This window comes from Aquarana catesbeiana, linkage group LG05 (assembly GCF_042186555.1).
Source record: "Aquarana catesbeiana isolate 2022-GZ linkage group LG05, ASM4218655v1, whole genome shotgun sequence".
NCBI classification, from domain to species: Eukaryota; Metazoa; Chordata; class Amphibia; order Anura; family Ranidae; genus Aquarana; species Aquarana catesbeiana.
In genome coordinates this window covers 597,298,597-597,322,245 of record NC_133328.1, presented here as the reverse complement: position 1 = coordinate 597,322,245, position 23,649 = coordinate 597,298,597, and the positions used below count along the sequence as shown (strand labels likewise).

At 41.1% G+C, this 23,649-nt stretch overlaps 1 protein-coding gene across 3 annotated transcripts in view; it reads left to right on the top strand.

The window, feature by feature from the left end:
* The window catches only part of TRPS1 (transcriptional repressor GATA binding 1), a 431,723-nt gene that overhangs the window by 115,221 nt on the left and 292,853 nt on the right, over positions 1 to 23,649 (top strand). For all 3 annotated transcript variants that reach the window (XM_073632171.1, XM_073632170.1, XM_073632172.1), the window contains one exon: positions 1,197 to 2,104. In XM_073632171.1, coding sequence (XP_073488272.1) covers positions 1,199 to 2,104 — 906 coding nt within the window. In that variant the 5' untranslated portion in view covers positions 1,197 to 1,198. The remainder of the gene's footprint in view (positions 1 to 1,196; positions 2,105 to 23,649) is intronic.

Here is a 23,649-nt window from a genome sequence, read left to right as displayed (position 1 = left end):
TTGGATAGATGTAGGGTGGATTATTACACCTGTCAGTTTTTTTTTTTTCATTTATGAACCATTGGGGAGATTTCCCTTCACTTTCTGTCCCATAGCCAAAACATGAAGTGAAGGGGAATCTCTGTAAATTAGGGGAATTCACTGAGGCCCCCCATTTCACCAGAACTAATCTCCACATTGGAAAATTTACCCTCTATTACTATTCTGAGGACAACCCAAAATTTAGGATTTTCTTTTACTTTCAGTTTTAATGATAGGGCAAGGCAAATAGAGAGGGTGAGTCTCCCCAGCAGGGACAGAGGTAGCAATACAAACCTAAAAAGGGGTTCTAATCCCTCTCCCCTTTATCCAAGGATCATGGAGGAGGGGAAGGGGGTATTACACCGGAGCAGCTGCCTGCATAAAGGTGGTCTTAGAACACCTTAGTCGGTGTACACCGGAGCAGAAGTACAGAGAGGATCTCAAAGTCTTATCTACTTCTCCTCCATCCAGTGTTAAAATCTCCAGCCATATAGTATCGTATAGGCTCGGCATCAACATTTTAGTGTTTTAAGGCTCTAGCCTCTACCCAATCAGCCCAGATTTGTTCATATTTTTTAGGGCAATTGCGGCCCATATATGTTAGCTCTTATGGGGGCAAGGCAGCGTCAATCATTGCTCTCCTCTGGGAGACTGTTGGGGGTTCAGGTTGTGTCCATTTAGAGAGAATAGCATTTAGAGAGAAAAAGCCACGTAAAATAAAAAGGTTTTTTATGGGTAGTATGAGCCACCATGTCACATATACCCTGTAGGAGCACCAGTGTGTCTACCATTACTGTCAGACCTCCCACCACATTAATATCCTCCACTACCTCTCTCCAGAAGCCCTGAATAAAGGAACAGGACCATACAACATGCAAGAACGTTCCTGTCTCTTGCGTACACTTAGGGTAACATGCAGGCTGTGTAGGGTATATCAGAGAGAGGCGTTGAGAGATGTAATTCACCTTAAGCAGACATTTGAGTTGGACAAATCTGTCCTTAAAATGAGGGGCATATACTGCTGGATCCCCTTGTCCCAGTCTGCATCAGTCAGGGTTGGGATGTCTTACTGCCAGGAGTGGAAACCTTCTGCCTTTATTATACTTTAAATGATGCAAAGAAACCTACCTTGGTAATTTTACATTTTTCATCTTTTTTTTCTTTCTTTTTCATAGATATGGTCCGGAAAAAGAATCCCCCTCTAAGAAACGTTGCAAGCGAAGGTGAAGGACAGATAATTGAGTCTGCTGCACCAGAGCAAGAAGATCTTTTAAGGAACTCAGAAATTCCCACTGATCCGATGCAAGAAAATAGTGAACAGGCTAATTCTGTGGAACATAACAGTGAAGATCAAGGGTTCCATGACCAAGAACCTTCTTCAAGCTTTAAAAAAGACTGTGAGGTTTTGGGAAATAACGAGAGACGTGTGCTCAACTACAGCCACCTCAAGGGCAGAAACCTTGTCTACGATGAGGTGACAGAGAGGAATATGTTGACTCTGTCCTCTTCAGATCCTAGGGCTGCCTCAGAGCCCTTAAAATCACCCCTAAAGTCTGAAAGTGATGACACTGCAGATTTAGTCTCTGCTCCACTTGGAGATATCTCAGAGACCAGAGAAGAGAATGACTTTTCACCAAGGGCTGCAGACCTCACAGTGCAAAATGTTAAAATAGACTGTCAGAACTCTAGTCCAGCCTCGGTGGCCTCTGAAAACCTACAAGTGCCTTTAGATGGGAGTTCAGGGCTGAACAAATCCCAAGCTGGTGTGTTGGTCAGTGACAATTCTGAGTCTGCACCTTTGTCCCCAGAGCTTCAGGATTTCAAATGCAACATTTGTGGCTATGGATACTATGGGAACGATCCCACAGACTTGATCAAACACTTTCGCAAATACCATCTTGGCCTACACAACCGTACCAGGCAAGATGTCGAACTTGACACCAAAATTTTGGCACTTCATAATATGGTACAGTTCAGCCAATCCAAAGATTTCCACAAGGTGAATCGTTCTGTGCTTTCAGGTGTCTTACAGGACATGAACTCTCAAAGGCCCGTTTTGTTTAATGGAACATATGATGTGCAGGTTAGTTTTTTATTTTTTTTCAACAAGTAAATCCTTTCATTCTATGCATTTGTTGTTTTGAAGGACGGTGAAAGTTAAATGAAGAATTACGTTATGTTTAAGATCTGCTTATAAACTTCTCAACTGTATACATAAAAAATACTATATAAATTGCCATTTTAAACTAAATTGAGCAATAAAAAGGAAATGTTTATCTCTGTGGAGTAAGGACGAGAAATCAGCAGTATGATGACTGTGCAGGAAGTCAGTTATGCATTGTTCTTCTTTCCATTCTTTTTAGTGCCTTCTGTTCTTATTATTTAAAACAGGTACATTATGTCTAGTGTCCCTTTTGCACATTAAGATTATCTAGATGATCATGACTGATCTTATGATAAACAGCTCATATGCTTTACAATATATTCCTTTAACTTAAAGTGGAACTTCACTCTCCCAATCAACACTGATTACTTTTAATCCTCATGCTGTTAGCATTAATAAATAGGAAGGAAAGTATGTCATACTTTCTGGTTACTTGCTTGGCAAATTATGTCATACATCCTAGGAGTCTTCAGGAGGGTTTTCTTAGCTAAGCACACCCTCCTGCCTGCATGTCTGAGCTAAGGGAAGATGGATTCCAGAAAGTAAATGCTACATGAATCATTTGCCCTTAATTGATATAGCCATGGCCAGAAATGCTGTGGGGTGGATTTCAAAGTGATTAATGAAGTTGCGTTTTTGGTTTGTGGTGCAGTGAAAATCCGCTTTAAAGCGGTTCTTCAGCCAGGCTTCCAAAAACTAAAAGTCAACAGCTACAAAGGCTGTAGCTGCTGACTTTTAATAAACAGACACTCTCCTGTCTAGGGATCCAGCGATGCCATCACCCAGGCGGGTTCTTCAACGGTCTTTACGTCCCAGGCACTGGCATGTTTACTGTGAGAAGCAAACTGACTCCTCGCGAGTCACAGTCGGCTTCCCACAGTTCATGTATGAGCAGCGCTGCACCCTGTGAATGCTTCCTCAACCTGATCCAGCCCACCGCTTGGATGCCTGTCAAAACTAGGTACCTACTCCCCCCCCCCCCCAAAAAAAAAGTGCCAAATGTTGAATCGGGGAGTAGGAACAGCGGAACTTCCCCTTTTGGGTGAAGGTCTGCTTTAAAGCCTAATTGTACCCTTAAGTCTGTATTAAACCCAGAAGAGAAATATTTATTATATTGCAGCTTAAAGGGGAAGTCCACCCTAACACTAAAATTGCTACATCTACAGACATCCACGGTCTAACACTAACCTATCTAGCCCTGTAAAGAAGAAATCAGTATACATACCTTTTTTGAAGCTGCTCCAGTAGCTCTGCAGAGGACACAGCAGACAACGGCTGTGAAATGAATGGGAAGTGACGTCACCCATAGACTTACTATGGGGCTTCCGTTGACGGCTGTCTCCTCTGCACCCATTTCCACAGCAACGCTGCCACTGACAGCTCAGCATGCGACCGACCCGGAGCAGCTTCAGAAAAGGTATGTATAGCGATTTATTTTTTACAGTGCTCGATAGGTTAGTCTTAGATTGTGGATGTCTGTAGAGATTTTAGTGTTAGGTTGGACTTACCCTTTAACAATTCTTAGATGTGATAGCTATATTAGTCTATTTTTTTAGGCTTTTTTTCCCTTTATTTGAACCTAGTGATCCATCCAGTATGTCTGTTATTTTTAAAAATACTTTAACAGGCCAATCTGTCTAGCAAAAGTGGCAGTTAGAGGGTTGAGACAAACCATTTAACACTGACAGGGGTGTTTATGATGGTCAGCTTTTATTTATTTATTTGAAACGTTGATCTCAAAAAGGAAAAAAATTGTTAGACGGAGTTCAGCTTTAACTTTTTAAATCATGTCCATCTAAATCTTCTAGTATGTCTAATACTACCCTCTTCCCAGATTGACAGTGCTGCTTTCCAAAGGTGTCTCCATCCTGATTGGAGACACCCTGGTTGGTTCATCAGTTGAAAATAAAGGGTAAGCCTAAAAATAATGCAGCCACTACATCTAAAGCTTGGTAAGGTACAATATATTACATTATTATTTTTAGGTTAATACAGCTTTTGTTTTTTTTTACTCTAATGCAGTCAAGCAGGCTAACAGGTTTTATTATGATATATTTCAAGCTGCCCTCTGTTGACAGCATGCTGTAGTTTGGGCCTGCTGCTTCTACACAGAGCGCATTGGTCCCAGTCTCCATTGGTCTGATAGACCCTCTGCATGGTGCTCTAGTCAACGCTGGTCAAGGCGCATGAGCAATGTTGGTTGGAGAATTATAAAGGGAGTATGCAGTTGTTATAGTGATCCATTGTATTGACCTTGGGGTAGAACTAGGCAGTCCCTGACAGGGATTTTGGCAATGGAATCAAGCAAGAGATGCTTAATGTGTTCACCATTTTTTTTCAGAAAAAATGAAAAATGAAACTAACACCCTACATCTTCCCCACCGCCTGGTCCCCACTGAACTTAGGTCCATTGGCGCTGAGCTGTCAGTGCCCATGCAGCCTGTGTAGCAGTCCGGGGATTTGAAATCCCTGCTCTTCTACCTCTTTTCTGTTCAGCGCTTCTGGGATAGATCAGAGCGATTCTGATTGGTCAGTGCCGGCCCAGAGCATCACTCTGATCTGTCCCAGAAGTGCTGCAGAGAGTAGAGGAAGAAGAGCAGGGATTTTAAATCCCTGGAGTGGTCTCTGAGTGGTCACTGACAGCTCAGCACCCATGGAGGTAAGTACAGCGGTGACCAGGGAGGGGGTGGAGAGGGTTTATGGTGTTGGTTCAGTTTTTTATTTTTTCTGAAACGGTAAACGAACCCTTTAAAACTGATTCAGATCTACTGAACCTACCAGCAGTATCAGTAGCAGTAGACTTGGGTGGACTTGCCTTTGAAACTGCTATTCTCTTTTCTGTACATTGAGCAGATCCTACAAAATTTGAGAATGTTATCCTTGTAGCCTGGAAATCAGTTAATTTGTTTGTTGAAGGGAAGGGGTGGACCGAGTGAAGACATATTTGACAGGAGAGGAAATTCCGACCATCACATTGACGCTAACTTTGAACAGTTGTTAGTCCTCTTCAGGAGCTTCCTCTCCGTAGAGCCTCAACATGCCATATGCAATTGTTCTAATGTTCTTAGTTAAGCAGCTCATGCTGAGATGTGTACTTCTTCACAACATACAAAGCAGCATGTTTCCTAAGCTGCAGCATAATAGTTCTTGAGTTCATTTCACACATAATAGGTGAAAATACTGCTTAATGCATGTGTACTGCTAGTAATCTGATAATCCTTTGTGAATGATTATTATTAGTGATATACTTAAAACTTCATCACGTTTCTCCCTTCCATGCTTGCTGTACTAATGCTTTTATGTATTAAGTGTTTCTAGAGGATGCCAATTGTTTTTTTTAAGAGTATTCAACCACTTGTATGATTGCAGAAGGCAGTTTGGATAGGCTTCATATTTTGCCAGCAGTGTTACTTAATTCAAACAAAATTACCAAATTCAGATTTAGGAGGCAGATTAAAGGAATACCCCAGTGTAAGATTTCATTCACATGGCTAGTTTTCCCTATTTTGTTGTTGGAAGCAGCAAAGGATATATATATATTTTTTTTTACTTAAAGCGGTAGCAAACGCCAAAACTAAAAAAACAAAAAGGGGCTCCTGGGTGGTTTAAATCATAATGTGCTAGTGTGCACAACTGTTGAAGCTTCTAACTTCACCTGGTCTTCCTTCTGTGTTCATGAGCACTGGCCATTTGAGTGGCTGATCTGTAATGACGAGGCACAGGAGTCACGGTCGCACTCCAGTATGCCGTCCACTGAGAGCGCAGTGCTCATGCGCCGGTGATGTCACTGTCCTCTACAATTGAGAATATCTCCTAAACGGTACACATTTAGGAGATATTGACTTTACCTACAGGTAAGCCTTACCTGAATGTACAAGTCATAAAGCAGACTTTACTACCGCTTTTAAGGGGAATTCCAGGCTCTAACTAACCTAGCTTAAAACAACTCCCACCCCCCTTCTAACGCCTATTTTAACTACCATGTGGAAGGAAGATGCTTATACTTACCTATTCTCAGGGCACTCCTGTCCGGTCAAGTTATCAACTCCTAGTAACTGGATTCAGGGGAGAGGAGGGACAGCTGACAATGGATCCCCCTAAACCTATTGTTGATGTCACTGCCTTGGCATTAAATCCATTGTTGGCGTTCTCTCCTCTCCCCTGAAACAGGCCGCTGGGGAGATAACATGACCAGACAAGAACACCCTGAGAATAGGTAAGTAAAAGGATCTTCTTTCTAGCACAGATAGGTAAGTATAAGAATCTTCTTTCTAGCATAGATGTTATAAGGGAGGTGGGAACAGTTTGGGCTTAGTTAGAGCCTGGAATTCCATTTTAAGTTGTTAGGCAGGTTTCTATTTTTTTTAATGCATAGTACATATGTTTACAGATTACGTGCACTTCCTATAAAACTAAGTAACCAACAAATGCAAATTAAAAGACTTTATAACTAATGCAGTCATTCTCAATTAGGGCACCTAGGTGCATTTTCTGGGTGCAGTGGCATGCACCTGTATTCCCAGCTATTAGGAAGGCTGATGCTGTTGGATTGCTTGAGTCCAGAAGTTCTGGTCTGGCCTTTGCTTTGAGGATTTGTTGCCCGCACTGTTTAGTATGAATATGGTGGCACTAAGGGAGCCTGGCACCACCAGCTTGCCCTAAGGAGGGATTAACCAGCCCAGGTCGAAAACAGAGCAGGTTCAAATTTTGTGCTGTCGGATCATACCTGTAAAACTCCCAATAGTTTGATTGCACCTGTGACTAGCTAGCGTAGAGCAGACTAGACAATTATGTAAGATGTAAGTTTTGAGCCAGGTGCAGTGGCATGCACATGAAATCTCAGCTACTTGGGAGGCTGAGGCTGTTGGATTGCTTAAATCCAGGAGTTCTGGTCTGTCCTGCTCTATGTTGATTGGGTGTCCACACTAAGTTCGGTATCAACTAGGATTCCTCCAGAGGTTGCTAGGGTACCTTGAGCTGTGGTTGTTTGATCTCCCATTTGATGGTGCCTGCCTAGTGACTCTGCCATTTGGCAGAGTCAGTGGCATGCCACCAATGATTTTTTTATCTATTAGTAAGGGTGCGTTTTTCCTACCACTGTAAGAGTGGCCTTTTTCCCACTGGTCACCAATGTAAGGGTTTTTTTTTTTCCCATTGTCTTCCGTTGAATTGATTTTATTAGTGGTACCCGAGAACTAAAATCTATTTCAATGCTTTATCTAGGTTAAAAAGGTTAAGAAGGGCTGGTCTAATGTCTCCATCAAAGTCCTTTACACGCATGAAGTGCAGATTGGGTAAACGCCCAATATGTTTATCAAAATCAATTTGAATTGTAAGTGGTAATTGAAGGACCCTATTAAACCCTTTAAACAAAATATACTCAAACCCAACTAGAAACCTAGTGTTGAAAGGCAGACATGCTGCCCAGTCACCCTACTTGTACTGTAGGACATGCCTAATGGTGATAGCAGTTAGCTAATTTGTGAACCATACACTAACAAATTAAAATGGAGTTACATGATGTTTATGCATTCTTGAATGTTGACTGCATCAGAATACACCATTCTCTGGTAACATAAGGAAATAAAAAATCTATTGTATCCTCATATTCTTTGAAATGGTAAACTTATTTTTAGATGGTGCTAAGCATAATTGTTTGTGATTCTTTATGTTAAATTATCATCATCATGCACACAACCTAAATTTATGGCTGATGATGATGGCCTTTGATGTCTACTGGAAACCTGTTTTAGGCAGTGCAGGAAAGAGATAAAGGTATTTAGATAACATCTATCCATTTTGGTTGAAAAGCAAACCCCTGCTTTGCCCATTCACAGCCAAGTTGCAGAGTTAAGCTGGCCATATATTATACAATTTTCTTGTACAGTTTCCTTTAGATTTACCTTCAACTATGTAGTGCAAGGGTCTGCCTGATTGGATACAGATTGAAATTGTTGTTTAGGTTTGACCTCATGTTTAATGATTTTGGTAAATTTAAAGGAAAATTGTACAAGAAAGCATAATGTATGGCCAGTCTTAATCAGGTTGAAAAAAGTCTCCTAATTACAGCATTCACTTTCTGGAGCCCCATGAATAGCATAGTTGCCAACATTGTCAAAACATTTTTAGGGACCCTTTTTTCTTCTGTATGTTCGGGAAGCCATTATAGGTGGAACAGTATGCAAATTGGGGGTGAGGCAATCATTTATGGGTGTAGCTTGAAGTGGGATGTAAAATGTGGTGCATGTAGAGCGTTGCAGCAAAATATGGGTGTGGTTAAAATTAACAGAGTGAAATGACTTGCATAGTGGAGAATGTGGTAATTTGTATTAGGGAATGTAGGTAGGGCAGTGTACGGAGGTCCATAGTATGTAGGACAGTGAACAGAGGTCATTAGAACGTAGGATAGTGCACAGGGATCAGTAAGGTAGAAGACTGGTTGTCACCTGAGCAGACGACTGGGCCTCACCAGGTCACAGGACTTGGTGTCACCAGGGCATAGTACTGGGTGTCAGGAGGGCACTGTCTGGGGGGGGCTAGCATGGTACGGTAAAGGGGGTCAGGAGAGTGCAGGGAGTGTGGAGGGCAAAGTGGAGTGGGGTTGGGAGGGTAAATACCCAGGGCAGGGAAAACCAGCCATGTCCATGTCTGAATCTCACAGGAACACACTGTATGTTCCTATGTGATTCAGCCTACATGCAAAATGCAAAGCTTTTTCGATTCTTACCTACAAACCCTGACATTGCCACTGTGTTTGCTCTATATATTTCCCAGAAACCTAAAGAAATCAGGTGAGCTGTACCCATACTGTGGCCAACATTGACTTTAGTATCCATCAGCCTGTCATCTGTAACATATACCAAAAATTCTGGTGGGAAGGGGAATAGAAAAGGAAAAGTGTACATTTCTCAATTTCTCTTACAGCCATTTAGGTTTTCAACGAGCGGTTGATTGTGTGACCAAGGCTAAACTGGGATGTCATTATGCCACAACACAAGGATCTGCAAGTACAAGTTTAGGACCACAGTGCATTTGTAAAAAAAAATTGACCAGGGAAATACTGTAAAATTTTCAGTCAGTGTGTCCAGGCTGTGTTGTGGGCCAGGATCAGGTCTGACAAATGCACCCTCAGAAGTCCAGCACTGTATCTTGTGAGAAAGTGGACAGAGCCACATGCTGCCATATACTAGGTATTTCAGTAGGGTCCAGCAGGTGAATGGACCAGGAGGAGTGAAGGGAGATAAGCTGTTAAGTGAACATGTTACTTTGTCCTAAATGGGCAAATGACAAGTTTGTTTTCAGGCTTTATTCACATAGCCATAAAGGAGAGACTTGGAAGGTGGCTTTGACCCCTGTCAAGAACCTCTTAGACCCCTTTCACACTGGGGCGCTTTGCAGGATCTACAGCGCTAAAAATAGCGCCTGCAAAGCACCCTGAAAGAGCCGCTCCTCACACAAAGAGGGCTATCACACTGGAGCGGTGCGCTGGCATGCACCGCTCCTTCACTGCTCCTGCCCATTGAAATGAATGGGGCAGCGCGGCTATACCGTCGGCATAGCGCTACTGCAGCAGTGGTGCGGTGGTTTTAACCTCTTTCTCGGTCGCTAGCAGGGGGGTAAAACCACCCCCGCTAGCGGCTGAATACTGCCGCTAAAGCGGCGCTAAAAATAGCACCGTTTTACCGCCAATGCCGCCCCAGTGTGGAAGAGGCCTTAAACTACAGGGCCAGTTAAAGCACAACTAAACCATTCTATTGTTTTCAGCCAAGGAAACTGCCATTTTAGCCTCTGATCTTCAACTGCCTTGATGCTAATCAGTTATTACACCAGCCATTTGATGGTTTGACAGTTTGATTGAAAGCACAAGAAAATGTGACAGTTAGTATTCCTGGCATGTGCTAGGAATGTAACTGTTTTTTGAAACTGGTAAATCGATGGGTTTAGTTCCACTTTATGTATACTTGAGCCTTTAGGCTTTGGGGCTGTGTGACTGCCCAAATGTTATCTGAAGTATCTGAGCTGTGGCCACCTATTCCATTCATCACATTGGAATGTGGGTTCACCATCACTCCAACAACATAGGTTCTAGATGCTCAACTTCAACTAGTGTCCAGTAAATAAAAACTTTAAAAAGTTTTTTTTTTTTTGGGGGGGGGGTATACAGGCTCATCTGGCCTATCTCTTTTCTGTAAAAAAAAATGGACATTTTTATTTGTAGTTTCAGAGACAAGTCAAATATGCATATACATAGAAGTAGCACTGGAAGACGTTTGTTTCACTCTTCAGACTGACCCCGTTATATAGCATAAAAGCTTGAAAGGACCAGTGCGGAAACAGGAAAGACCTTTCAGGTGGACCATGCACATGAGAACTTTTTTTTACTTATTTTTTTAAATCTAAATAATTGTAAGTGCTATTTGGAAGTAAATAACTGCAGACACTGCCGTGAAAAAAATTATTACTGCACTTATTTTGGAACTCCTATAGAATAAAACCTTTAAGCTATAATTAAACTAAATGTAAAGCCATGCTATTTAAACTGTACCTCCTGCTGATCTACCAGCTGGAATATTCAGCAGGCAAAAATACTCCTCGGTTGGACACCAGATAAGTTATTAGTCTGAGTCAGCCATCTGTGTCCAGAGAGTATACGTAGGTGTCATGTAGACTGGATGATTACATCCAGCTAAAGAACCACTCCAACCAAATGTTCAGATGTCCATTTCATCGGTGTGCTGTGCGTTGAAAAAATGCTAATCTTTATAGCGTAGTTTTAGACAAAACGTGTTTTCAGTTGAGTGAGGAAAAGTTTGCTCTTTTGTCTAGTTTTTGTTACTGTGTTTGTGTCTGTTGGGGAGATTTTCCATCACTTCCTGTCCCAGTGACTACAGACATTGGGACAGGAAGTGAGGAGGAATCTTACTAGCTTGGATAGAGACCGCAATAAAAAAAAACCTGACAGAAGTTCCAGTATCCAGCAAAGTGCATGAAAGCAGAACTCAAGTAGGCTGTAGGCTAGGCTCACACCTAACAAATCTGAGCACGTGGGTCTCCACATGTTTTCCCCCACATCGTGTGTAGGGAAGCTCATTTATTTATAAGGGCTGCCCTATGCGCAAGACACTTTAAAAATAGTCCCTGACTCTTTTCCAAGAATGCACCAAACACCATGGTGCTACGGCACCATGCAGTTTGGCGCGCACAAAAAAATGCATGCGTTGGTAGATGCATAGAGGAGCAATTAAAATTAATCCCCTAAAGCACGCACATTCCTGACAAGTAAATGTGTGAATCTAGCTCAAGTGTAGCTAATAAAAAAAAAGAAAAATTAGCACAAAGGACATTTACAGTTAGTAGGATGTGTTCCTTGTGCTGTTTCCTCTTCCTCTGTTCATGCCCCCACCTCTGCTCCATGATCTTTCGGGGGGGTGATAGATTATCAAAGGCTCTTATCATTAGTGCCTGACTATGCCCACCCTTTCCACCCAGCTGCTTCATTCCCAGAATTCGGACTACAGCTTCTATGAATAAAACATGATTTTGGAATGGAGGACAGGTGGATGATTGATAGCCCCACCCCCTCCATTCAATGACCCTTAAGACGCGTACACACGAGCGGAATTTCTGACAGAAAAAGTCAGACAGAAGCTTTTCATCGTCTATTCCGATCGTGTCCTCATCGGACTTCTTTTTTCGAAAATTCTGACGGACCTAGAAATGGAACATGTTCTAAATATTTCCGATGGAACCAATTCCTATCAGGAAACCTGATCATCTGTATGCTGTTCCGTGGGACCAAAAACGATGCATGCTGTGAAGCAAGTATGAGATGGAAGCTATTGGCTACTGGCTATTGAACTTCCTTTTTTTAGTCCCGTCGTAAGTGTTGTACGTCACTGCGTTCTGGACGGTCAGACTTTGGTCGGACTTTGGTTTGACTGTGCATAGGCAAGACCGCCTGAATGGAATTCCGTCGGAGTTCCGTTGGAGAAACCTTTGGAGTTAATTCCAACGGCAAAACCGGTCGTGTGTACGCGGCATTACTTGTATTAATCAACACCTCAATGAGAGATTATGGTTACAGGGATGGAGTGGTCATCGACAGATGAAGATTTCTATTAGCAGAAGAGGGATCAGCATAAGGGATACATCCTACTGACTGTAAGTTATATCCCTTGTGCTGAGGTTTTAGTTTTTCTATTTTAGCAATGCTTAGGCTTTACAAAAATTGCTAGTAAGCATTTTTTTTGGTAAGGTAGATTTTGTATATGTCTTCTGTCAAAAATACTTTCTCTTGTATCCAGCTAATTGTTTGTATGTACACTGCCTGCAACACATACACAAAGTGAGTACACCCCTCACATTTTTGTCAATATTTTATTATATCTTTTCATGTGACAACACTCAAGAAATGTCACTTTGCTACAATGTAAAGTAGTGAGTGTACAGCTTGTATAACAGTGTAAATTTGCTGTCCCCTCAAAATAACTCAACACACAGCCATTAATGTCTAAACCGCTGACAACAAAAGTGAGTACATCCCTAAGTGAAAATGTCCAACTTGAGCCCAAAGTGTCAATATTTTGTGTGGCCACCATTATTTTCCAGCACTGCTTTAACACTCTTGGGTATGGAGTTCACCAGAGCTTCACAGGTTGCCACTGGAGTCCTCTTCCACTCCTCCATGACGACATCACAGAGCTGGTGGATGTTAGAGACCTTGTGCTCCTCCACCTTCCATTTGAGGATGCCCCACAGATGCTCAATAGAGTTTAGGTCTGGAGACATGCTTGGCCAGTCCATCACCTTTACCCTCAGCTTTTTTAGCAAGGCAGTGGTTGTCTTGGAGGTGTGTTTTGGGTCGTTATCATGTTGGAATACTACCCTGCGGTCCAGTCTCTGAAGGGAGGGGATCATGCCCTGCTTCAGTATGTCACAGTACATGTTGGCATTCATGGTTCCCTCAATGAACTGTGGCTCCCCAGTGTCGGCAGCCCCAGACAATGACACTCCCACCACCATGGTTGACTGTAGGCAAGACACTTGTTTTTGTACTCCTCACCTGGTTGCCGTCACACATGCTTGACACCATATGAACCAAATAAGTTTATCTTGGTCTCATCAGACCACAGGACATGGTTCCAGTAATCCATGTTCTTAGTCTGCTTGTCTTCAGCAAACTGTGTGCAGGCTTTCTTGTGCATTATCTTTAGAAGAGGATTCCTTCTGGGACAAAAGCCATGCAGATCAATTTGATGAAGTGTGCAGCGTATGGTCTGAGCACTGACAGACCCCCCCCCCACCTTAACCTCTGCAGCAATGCTGGCAGCACTCATACGTCTATTTCCCAAAGACAACTTCTGGATATGATGCTGAGCACGTGCACTTAACTTATTTGGTCAACCATGGCGAGGCCTGTTCTGAGTGGAACCTGTCCTGTTAAACCGCTGTATGGTCTTGGCCACCGTGCTGCAGCTCTGTTTCAGGGTCTTGGCAATCTTCTTATAACCTAGGCCATCTTTATGTAGAGCAACAATTCTTTTTTCCATATCCTCAGAGAGTTCTTTGCCATGAGATGCCATGTTGAACTTTCAGTGACCAGTATGAGAGAGTGAGAGCGATAACACCAAATTTAACACATCTGCTCCCCATTCACACCTGACACCTTGTAACACTAACGAGTCACATGACACCGTGGAGGTGAAAATAGCTAATTGTACCCAATTTGGAAATTTTCACTTAGGGGTGTACTCACTTTTGTTGCCAGTGGTTTAGACATTAATGGCTGTGTGTTGAGTTATTTTGAGGGGACAGCAAATTTACCCTGTTATACAAGCTGTACACTCACTACTTTACATTGTAGCAAAGTGTCATTTCTTCAGTTTTGTCACATGAAAAGATATAATAAAATATTTACAAAAATGTAAGGGGTGTACACACTTTTGTGAGATACTGTATATAATACTGGGTACACTCTTAGCAACTAGAAAGCTGGCCGTACATGGATTGGAATTTGGCCAGTTTACCAGGGATCGGCTGAGATTCGATCCATGTATTGGCAGACTGATTGTTCCGAAGTCAATACATCAACTGACTTGAGTACAACCAGCCCGTCTGATTTTTTACATTCAATTACTGGCAGTGGCTATAGCCACTAGCAGTAATCATTGTGTTCTGACCGCCAGGAAGGCTCCCCCTCGCCCCCCACCGGCAGAACACAATAGCGCTGCAGTAGGAATTTCCCTATCAACCCTGACTGTGTTGATGGGGGAATCAAATGATTTTCTTTTCTTTCCACCCGTGGTGGAAGGAAAGAAAATCGAGTGATCTATTTGCTGCCTTCGCCTAGCTGGTGCCATGATAATGCAACTCCATTGGGCAAGCACTGGGGTTGCAACATCCTTGGCCATCCAGTGGTTGAAGAAGGAAGATACGGGGTATGGAAGAGGACTCTGAGATGCAAGGGGCAGCCGTAGAGTTGGAGAGGGAGAGTGCAAAACTGAGGTATTTTTGCCATAATGTGCAAGCATACTTTAAAAAAAAATAAAAACACACATTTGCAGAAAAAAAAGCTGAAAGAAAAGGTGGGCATGATGTTGATTTTGGAATGTGGTTGAGAGTTCCTAACCTTGTCAGTGGCAAGGGAAAGGAACATAAGGAACCCTGGGCACTAATGGAGGCCCAGTCTCATCCGTTTTCCTGAAACATCTACTTCCAGATTAGTATTTTGGTGCTCCATAAATCATGTTCCTCTGTATCAGGGTTTCTCAACTAGGGTTCCTCTAGAGGTTGCTAGGGGTTCCTTGAGCAATGAGCAGTATCTGCCTCCCAGATAAGTTCCCACTGACACCATTGGTCTTTTTAGCTATCTATAAGGAGGTCATTTTTCCTAATGGCCACCAGTGTAAGGAACATTCTCCCCACTGACCATCACACTAATGTATCATAAGTTGTAGTAATTTTTAGCAAGGGTTCCTTGAGACTGAAAAGATATTTAAATGGTTCCTCTATGTTGAAAAGGTTGAGAAAGGCTTCTCTATTGTATTGAAACATTTTCCTTTTGCTTTAATCTATTTTTTTCTGGGGTGCTGCTGTTTTTGTTTTTAATTGTTTAGGCATCCAACCCTCTCTCATGCTATGGCAAAAAGTTGCCCTATTGCTGTCCATGTCCCCATTGTAGAGATTTTCCCAGTACATGTTGGGTTATGCATTATTACTGCCTATGGGGTACAGAGGAAATAAGTACAAGAAGGACTACTCTTAGACCCTAGAATCAAATTTGGTTGCATTGTCCATGTTCACCAGTGTTCACAAGCTAGGACCCATTGCCTAACCTTAGCAGTAATCAGTGCAAACCACAGGACTGGAGTGCATGCACAAGATCAAAAGTATCATTCACGCTTAAAATATTCTTTATCCATTACGCCAATATAAAATTATTACATTATGTGACCTTGTACGTTAAGATTAATCCTTGCATATCGTGGCTTATGAAACATGAATTATGCATGCTGGAAGACTAGTCAGAGAAAGCTTAATAATTCCTGTGGCTAAATTATGTTTGTCTTGCCCGGGACAGGCTGCTTCGGTCAGCGAGTGCTGAAGAATTTTTTTTTACGTGATTAAGAAAATGTAATTCAGTGCTGTGCTTTTTTTCCGACTTTTTAGAAAGTAGTATGAAATGTGCAGTAACCCATGAAAACTAAGCTACAGTTATCTGAAATTTATTCTAGTTGCTGTAAACCGAAGACAGAACTGGTTGCTTTGGGTTATTGAAATTTGCATATTGTCATTGCTCTATGCATTGACCCTATTGGATTAGTTGGCATTTGATTTATTAGGACTGTAACTGCATTATTGATTATTCCCTTCTATTTGTCCAATATACATCTGGTTAGTTTAGGGGGTTTTGTAGAGATGTTAGGCAGCCAGAAATATTCCTAAGGAGGTACAGTCAGGAGTGTATCTACTGCAAAGCAAACAAGGAGTTTGCCTTGGGCGGCATTTTTCAGGGGGCGGCGCTATCCCCCAGGCAGAAGGGCAGATGCAACTCTTTAACCGCTTCCTGTCCTTTCAGTGGTTTTACCTGGATGATGCCTGCAGCTGCAGGTATCACCCCAGTATTGTTTTTTAGAGCCAGCGGTCAGCTCTCTTGTAATAGCAATTTGAACGTCTTACTAGCCGCTTGAATGCTATTACAAGCAGCGGGAGGGGACGTCCCCTCCCACCACCTTTCGCTGCTCTCTTGTCTCATCAGTGAACTTCCAGTTTACTTGGAAACCATCGGCGCCATTTTTTAAGACTCTAAAGCATTCAAAAATGCAGATCTTGGTGTTTTGAATGCTTTTAAGTGCAGAGGAGGGATTTGGGGGCTTATAGACCCCAGATCACTCCATAAAGAGTACCTGTTGCTGTCACAAAGGTGTTTACATTCCTTGTGACAGCAATAAAAAAGATAAAAAAAATAAAACAAAGCAACAGTGTGAAAATAAAAAAAATAAAATAAATGAATAATTCAAATTTTGCCCTGTCCTCCTGTGCTCACGTGCACAGGCGAATGCGCGTGTCGTGAACACACGCATGCAAACAGTGATCGCCCCACATGTGAGTTATCACGCGAATGTCAGATCATGGGCAGTAATTCTATGTATGGCATTTGGACTAATCATGTCTCAGGGAATGAGGAAGCCACAGCTGTTCATTGTGAAGGGCTGCAGCTTCCCCATTAGAAGCTGAGACAAGAGCGGTATACCGCGGCTGTGGTGGGACAAATTTAGATGGGGGGGTCACCCGATTTTAGACCTACCTAGGGCAGGACAAAACCAAAATAGCCACTGGGTTAAACTAAACCAGTGGTTCTCAACCTCGGTCCTCATGTACCCCCGGTACGGACAATGTTTTGGGAACCTCCCTTGAAATAGGTACAAAGAGAAAGTACCCCCCCCCCCCCCCGGTACTATGGGACTTTAAGGGCGAACTTTTGAATGCACACTATTTTGAATCATGAAAAAAATTATTATTTTAAAAAACAATGGTGTAAAACAACATCGTACATAAAACAGTACATATTACAGGAAGTCCCCGAGTTACGAACACAATAGGGACTGTAGGTTTGTTCATAAGCCAAAGTTGTTCGTAAGTCGCAACACTGCATTAGTAAGTGTAACTTCCGGTCGGAACACTGCGTTCGTAAGTGTGGGATGTTCCGGGCGCTTGTTATGTTATCTGGGGCGTAGTACGGCAGTGTGAAATGTGTTCGAAAGTGCTTGAAAGGTATCCAGGACCCGCGTGGAGCACAAGTCGCCGTCATTTGAAGCAGTTCGTAAGTAGGAGTCGTTCGTAACTCGGGTGTTCGTAACTCGGGGACTTCCTGTATACATATAGTATGAGAAAAACACTTCTCCTATAGTTCGGCGTGTTTCGGGAATATCGGGATGAATCCCTTCTTCAGGGACATGGAGGAGATAATAGATGGAGATGCTCTGGAATAGAGAAAACAAAGTCTAGAATCCAAGGATAATACATAGCAGATGTTGCGTAAAAATATGGCACAGCCAAAAAGATAAGATAGATAAAATAGCTCTTATCAATACCATGTCATTGATATTGATTTAAAGCAGCTGTGCAAAGTAAAGGAAAACCTGAAAACATGGCCTGTTGGGGGTACTTGAGGACTGAGGTTGAGAACCACTGAACTAAACCTTGTAACCACTGGGAACAGATGTGGTGTGCCATTTGTTTGGGCTACCTTTGGCCTCAATAAAGGGAAATTTGAAATTTTATATTTTTATTCTCAATAAAATTGAAATGATCTTATTAATGTTAATGCTTAAAAAAAATCAGTGCTTCTACTTTATAATTACATAGGGACAGTTACACTTGCTTATTGCATATTAGGGCTCTCCCCATTGTTTCGCAGTGCGACACAGTGGTTGTGCATTAATTCTCCCTCTAGTGGCCTCTAGTGGTCAGACTACTGGCCGGGGGGGTGGGGGTAAAAACAACTTGCTGAGCTGTGGTTCTACCGCCCCTGAGCTCCCCACCCGACTTCTAGCATTACAGATAGGACTGTACACATGTCACGGCCATGATGCCATGCTTCGTGGCCATGGCAATTTTAACATGTGCTGCTGAGTTTTACAGGCTGCACCGCCGATCAAACTCACCCATTGAGATCAATGAGGCCACACCGCAACCGAGAGCCAATACCTGTTGACCCTCCTTGGATTCCATTGCCCTTGTAACTTCCTATGAGATATCTCAAACTATGTTATCGGCTTTCCCAGCTGTCTTCTGTGAAGTAAAAAACACTGCATCCCATAATGGAGGTGAGTAGAGTGGGAGATGTTTGTAGTTTAGATCTCAGGAGAGCAGCCTAGGGTGACAACACTACAGTAACGTGAGTGAGAGTTGTCACTCTAAAACAGGAAGTGTGTTACTGGCAGGATCATCAGGTGAAAATAAAGAAAAAAAGAAAACAAATGCAACCACCACATCTAAAGACTAGTAAGGTACAATATATTACATTTTTGTTTTTGGTTAAGTGATTAGAGAACATGGCTGACCCTATGCATTTATACTGTGGGTATGGGATTGTGTATATGGAGTTTTAAGGGTTTTTTTCCTCTTTGAGGGTTGAACTGGATTGATTTATGTATTTTTTTCAACCAGACTAACTATGTAACTATACTGTAAATGTAAACATTAACAGTGGAAGCTTTTATTTAAAAAAAAAATTGCATGTGATATACTGTATGTATATTTCATAAAATATTTTATATAAAAAAAATCCCTTTTAATTGAGATCTTTATTAGGTCTATCAAGTTCACAGTGTGTAGCCAGTGATATGCTCTGAAATAACCCAATGTCCACGAGGGCCTCGGCCGTCCGGGACTCTCCGTCCTGATTGGCTGAGACACAGCAGTGATGGCATTGGCTCCTGCTGCTGTCAATCAAAGTCAGTTAGCCAAACACAAGAGAGAGGAGGTGGGGCCGAACTGGGGCTCTGTGTCTGAATGGATACAGGGAGCTGTGACTCAGCTCGGTTGCCCCCATAGCAATCTACTTGCTGTGGGGACACCCAACAGAAGGGAGGGGCCAGGAGAGCTGAAGAGGGACCCAAGAAGAGAAGGATCCGGGCTGCTCTGTGCTAAACCACTACACAGAGCAGGTAATTTTAACATGTTTGGTATTTTTATAGAAAAAAAACAAGACTTTACAGTCACTGTAATCATTGCTGTTCAGACGTCACATGACGTTTCCTAGGTCTTTCCTGTCCTCCGGGAAAGTTCTGAGGGAGGAGTTTCAGTGCTCTGCTGATGTATGAATCTGTGTCTGCACAGTGCTGATTGGTGCTGTGCTGATCACATGACATAAATGCTTTCAAAGCAAAGAATTAAAACAAATAATTAATAGCAACAAAGTGTTTTAAAGCTTTGTACAAATCTATATTTCAAAGCAAATGTTTATACATTTTTTTGCAATACCTTGCTGTAGGAATTGCTTAAATTGATTGACAATAGCTTTTACTTTGTGTACACTGTAAAGATATCTGGAGGAGGTTCTGTCAATCACAGGCTGTGTTATGCCCCTCCACTCTCTGTGTGTGTATGTGCTGGGACTAACAGGTATAAGCTCACATGTGTAACTTTATAGTCAAATGAGCTGCACAGATGAGAAAAGGGAAGAAATTAAGAGCTTAGAAGGGAACTTAAACTGGAGCATGCTCAGTAGATGTCAAATAAACAATTAGGTCCAACTGTACAATACAGCTCATCATCCTAGTAATGTAATAGAAAAAAACAAAAAGAAGAATGTATGGGATTTTGATGTTACTGAAATCTTCCCACAGATAAGCTCAGTGCTCAGTAATTGTCAACAGCTGGTCTACACAATCTCAGGCTGCAGCGGGGACACAGACAATGAGGGAGGGACAGTGAACAGCAGGATCAACCAGGATTTTTGCAGTCCACAGAAAACTTTAGTAAAAAAGAAAACTAGTGTTCTAGTGGAAGATAGAGTGTGAACACAATGTAATATATAGTATTTTTTTTAAATATTTTTTTTATTGAGTTTCAGATTGGAAATAAGCAAGAAATCATAAAATAAGAAAAACATGGAATAGATCAGTCTCCTTATGTATTGACAGGTTTTGATGATTTAGGTTTAAGGACACTAACTTTTCCTTACACTATTCAAAACTCACTAACTTTAAAAAAAAAGCTACAGATGAACTTCAACTACCACTGCTTTAGCACCATTTTTTATAGAATAAATGCATCTTTAAAAAAAATAAAAAAATAAATAAAAAAAGGGTCCAGCAATACGACTTTCCGCCAATTGTGATTAAACCTGAACTACGTATACCAGATATATATATATATGTAAAAAAATACAAATTAAATACAGTATGCTTGAATTAGAAAAAATCACTACACCATTTTTGGAACAAACCTAAATGTGTCCTGATATCAACTTTCTTGTAATAGGGTGTCTGCAAAGAGGTCCAGGACCTGGATATGTAGAGTGCTGAGCAGAATTACAAATCCTCGGTCAAGTAAAACAGTTCAAAAATGTGTATTTTAGACTTGTATTTAGATTTGTACTGAGTCCAGCTTCAAACCTTCGTTGTTTTTTTTAAATTATTTACGGTAGACCCTCTTACATTTTTTTTAAATTTTTTTTATTATCTGAGTCTCACCAGGGATGGTTCCCTAAATTTCCCGCCCCGTACTCAGGAAGTGAAAGGAAAATGAGGGAATCCTCTATTAAACTGCTATCATCAAAACAAATGTCCCAATTGTAAGTTTCCCCCTCCAGTCCAGTGACAGGTCAAAATGTTGTATTTTCTTTCACTTTCATTGAGAATTAATCTCTGCGATGAAGGGACACAAACAGCAAAAAAAAAAAAAAAAATAGTCAGTTTATTTTTAAACTCTGTTTAAAAATATACCAAAAAAAGTTTTAGCTTTAGATACATTTTTACACAGATTATTTTTCAACAAAAATAGAAAATACAAATCCCCTACTAAACTTTCTAAATTAAGTAGATGGATTTTTCTTTTTTTTTTTAAATGTGTCAAACATTAGTCTCCCCAACTCCCCTCCCCCCACCTCTAAAACAAATGTGTTGAAATTTAAACATTTTTTTAAACATTATTAACTTTTTACACACAGTTTTTTTTTTAATAACAAAATACTTGGTTTTTAATTCCCATTGCTATTTCTTTTTCCAAGACCACACAGCCCCGTTTCATTGCTTTTTAGTATTTAAGCTAATTAAAGGAGATCTGGAAAGCCTGGGAAGACTTAATAAAAATTGCTTCAATATGTTGCATTTTCAATTATTTTTAGGGGATATGTTGGACTTTTTGTAATTACATCTGATTAAACCATTCAATCAGGCAGATTCGTTTTCTGCAAGTTTTTTTTTTTTTTTTTTTTCTTTCCTGTGATCACATAGGGATTTTTTTTTATGTTTAATAAAATAAATGTTTTTGTTAATTTAATACTGTACCTACCTAATTTATTTTAAAAGTTCAGGGCTTAAATCTACTACTGTATAAGTCATTTTGTTGATTCTTCCACATTCTGATGGTATCTTAATTCTCTACATTCGTTTATTTATATTTTCAACTGGTAAATTAGAAATTAAATCTCTAACTACATTTTGAAAGATAACCTTTTTTTTTTTAAAAAAAAAACAAGGGTTGAATGTCTGGTTCCTGTTTGCAGGACTATGCAAAAGGGCATGGCAGGATCATTAATTAAACAATCTGGAAATTTAAGTGGGTTCTAACCTTAAATGATTGTGGGACTATTACAGAAACATGGGGCACATACAATATCTTTATTGTTCAAGTTGAATCTACGTTTATGTTACGTAAGGCCACAGGTCGCCTTATGGTGTACACCTCTGTTTGAAGGATAAACATTGAAAACCTGGATTTTCTTTTCCTCCTGCTCGATGCTGTGAAAATGCACATATATTTTTTAGCAGATACACCTGTTGTACAGGAAATAAGTAAAACCCAACCACTAAAATCTCATATAAACTTTTAACATGCTAAACAATTTTCTCAAAATCTGCAGCTTTTATTAAACAAATATCTTTTAAAAAATAAAAAATATATATTCATATACATGTATGTGTTTATATTATATATACACTATATTACCAACAGTATTGGGAAGCCTGCCTTTATATATACATGAACTTGGGGTGGAGGAACTTGACTGGCCTGCACAGAGTTCTGACCACAACCCAGTAGAACACCTTTAGAATGAATTTGAGTGGAGACTGCAAGCCAGGCCTTCTCGTCCACATCAATGCCTGACCTCACAAATGCTCTTTTGGAAGAATGGTCAAACACTCCTAAACCTTATGGACAGCTTTCCCAGAAGAGTTGAAGCTGTTATAGCTGCAAAGGTTGGGCCAACACAATATTGAACCCTACGGACTAAGACTGGGATGCCATTAAAGTTCGTGTAAAGGCAGGCGTCCCAATACTTTTGACAATATAGTGTATATATATATATATATATATATATATATATATATATATATATATATATATATATATATATATATATATATATATAGTCTTTACCGTAATAGAGAAAAAAAATAGAAATTCCCTTTAAGAACAAATGTGACCTCAGCACTCACTAGTGTATGCCAGTTTATTTCTAACCAACCTTCCTTTCCTTCCACCCGCCCATGCTTTTCAACTTTCTAGAATGTAAAAGTGTTAACATATCTTTAGTGTCAACTTGAACTTGGGGCTGCCATGCTGGCACCTTGGCCAAAAAAAGTCAACAAAATCCAAAAAGCCTACAGCACCTGATGTTCCCAGGTGGTCTCCCATCAAAGTATTAACCAGGCCCAACCCCTGCTTAGCCTCTAAGATTAAACTACATCAGGCACATTCAGGGTGCTGTGGCCTTAGGCGCCCACCTTTTTGAGCCCTTAACTTTCTTAAACCTTATTAAACTTGTGGCTTCCAAGCTGGAAGCTTGGCCAAAAATGCTTGACCAAAAAAGGCACAAAAACCGAAAAAGCCTACAGCACCTGGTATTCAGATAGAGGGAGTTACACCCACCTTTTGTAATCCAGATGGAGGAATTTTGGGGAAGGAATGTTTCTTTGTGCAATATGGCTTTCTCCAGGAATGATCACCTCTGCTGATATTGGGCGACGTAGGCTCGAACAATAACGACCACATGATTAAGCCCTGCAGTGGGTGAAACATGCTGGGGACATATCTTTGGGTGGACGTAAGCTGCAGTGTGCTGTCATTGCAGTAAACTTTGGCTGGAGTTGAACGTCTTCAATGTGCAGCCCATTATTTGGATGGTGGAATGCAGTGGAGAAAAAGCACCAGGGAATAGGGGAGGATACAGGTTGGCCTGTGACCACAGAAACAGTTGGGTTAGTCTAAGCTGTCTTTCAATATAAGCTGTC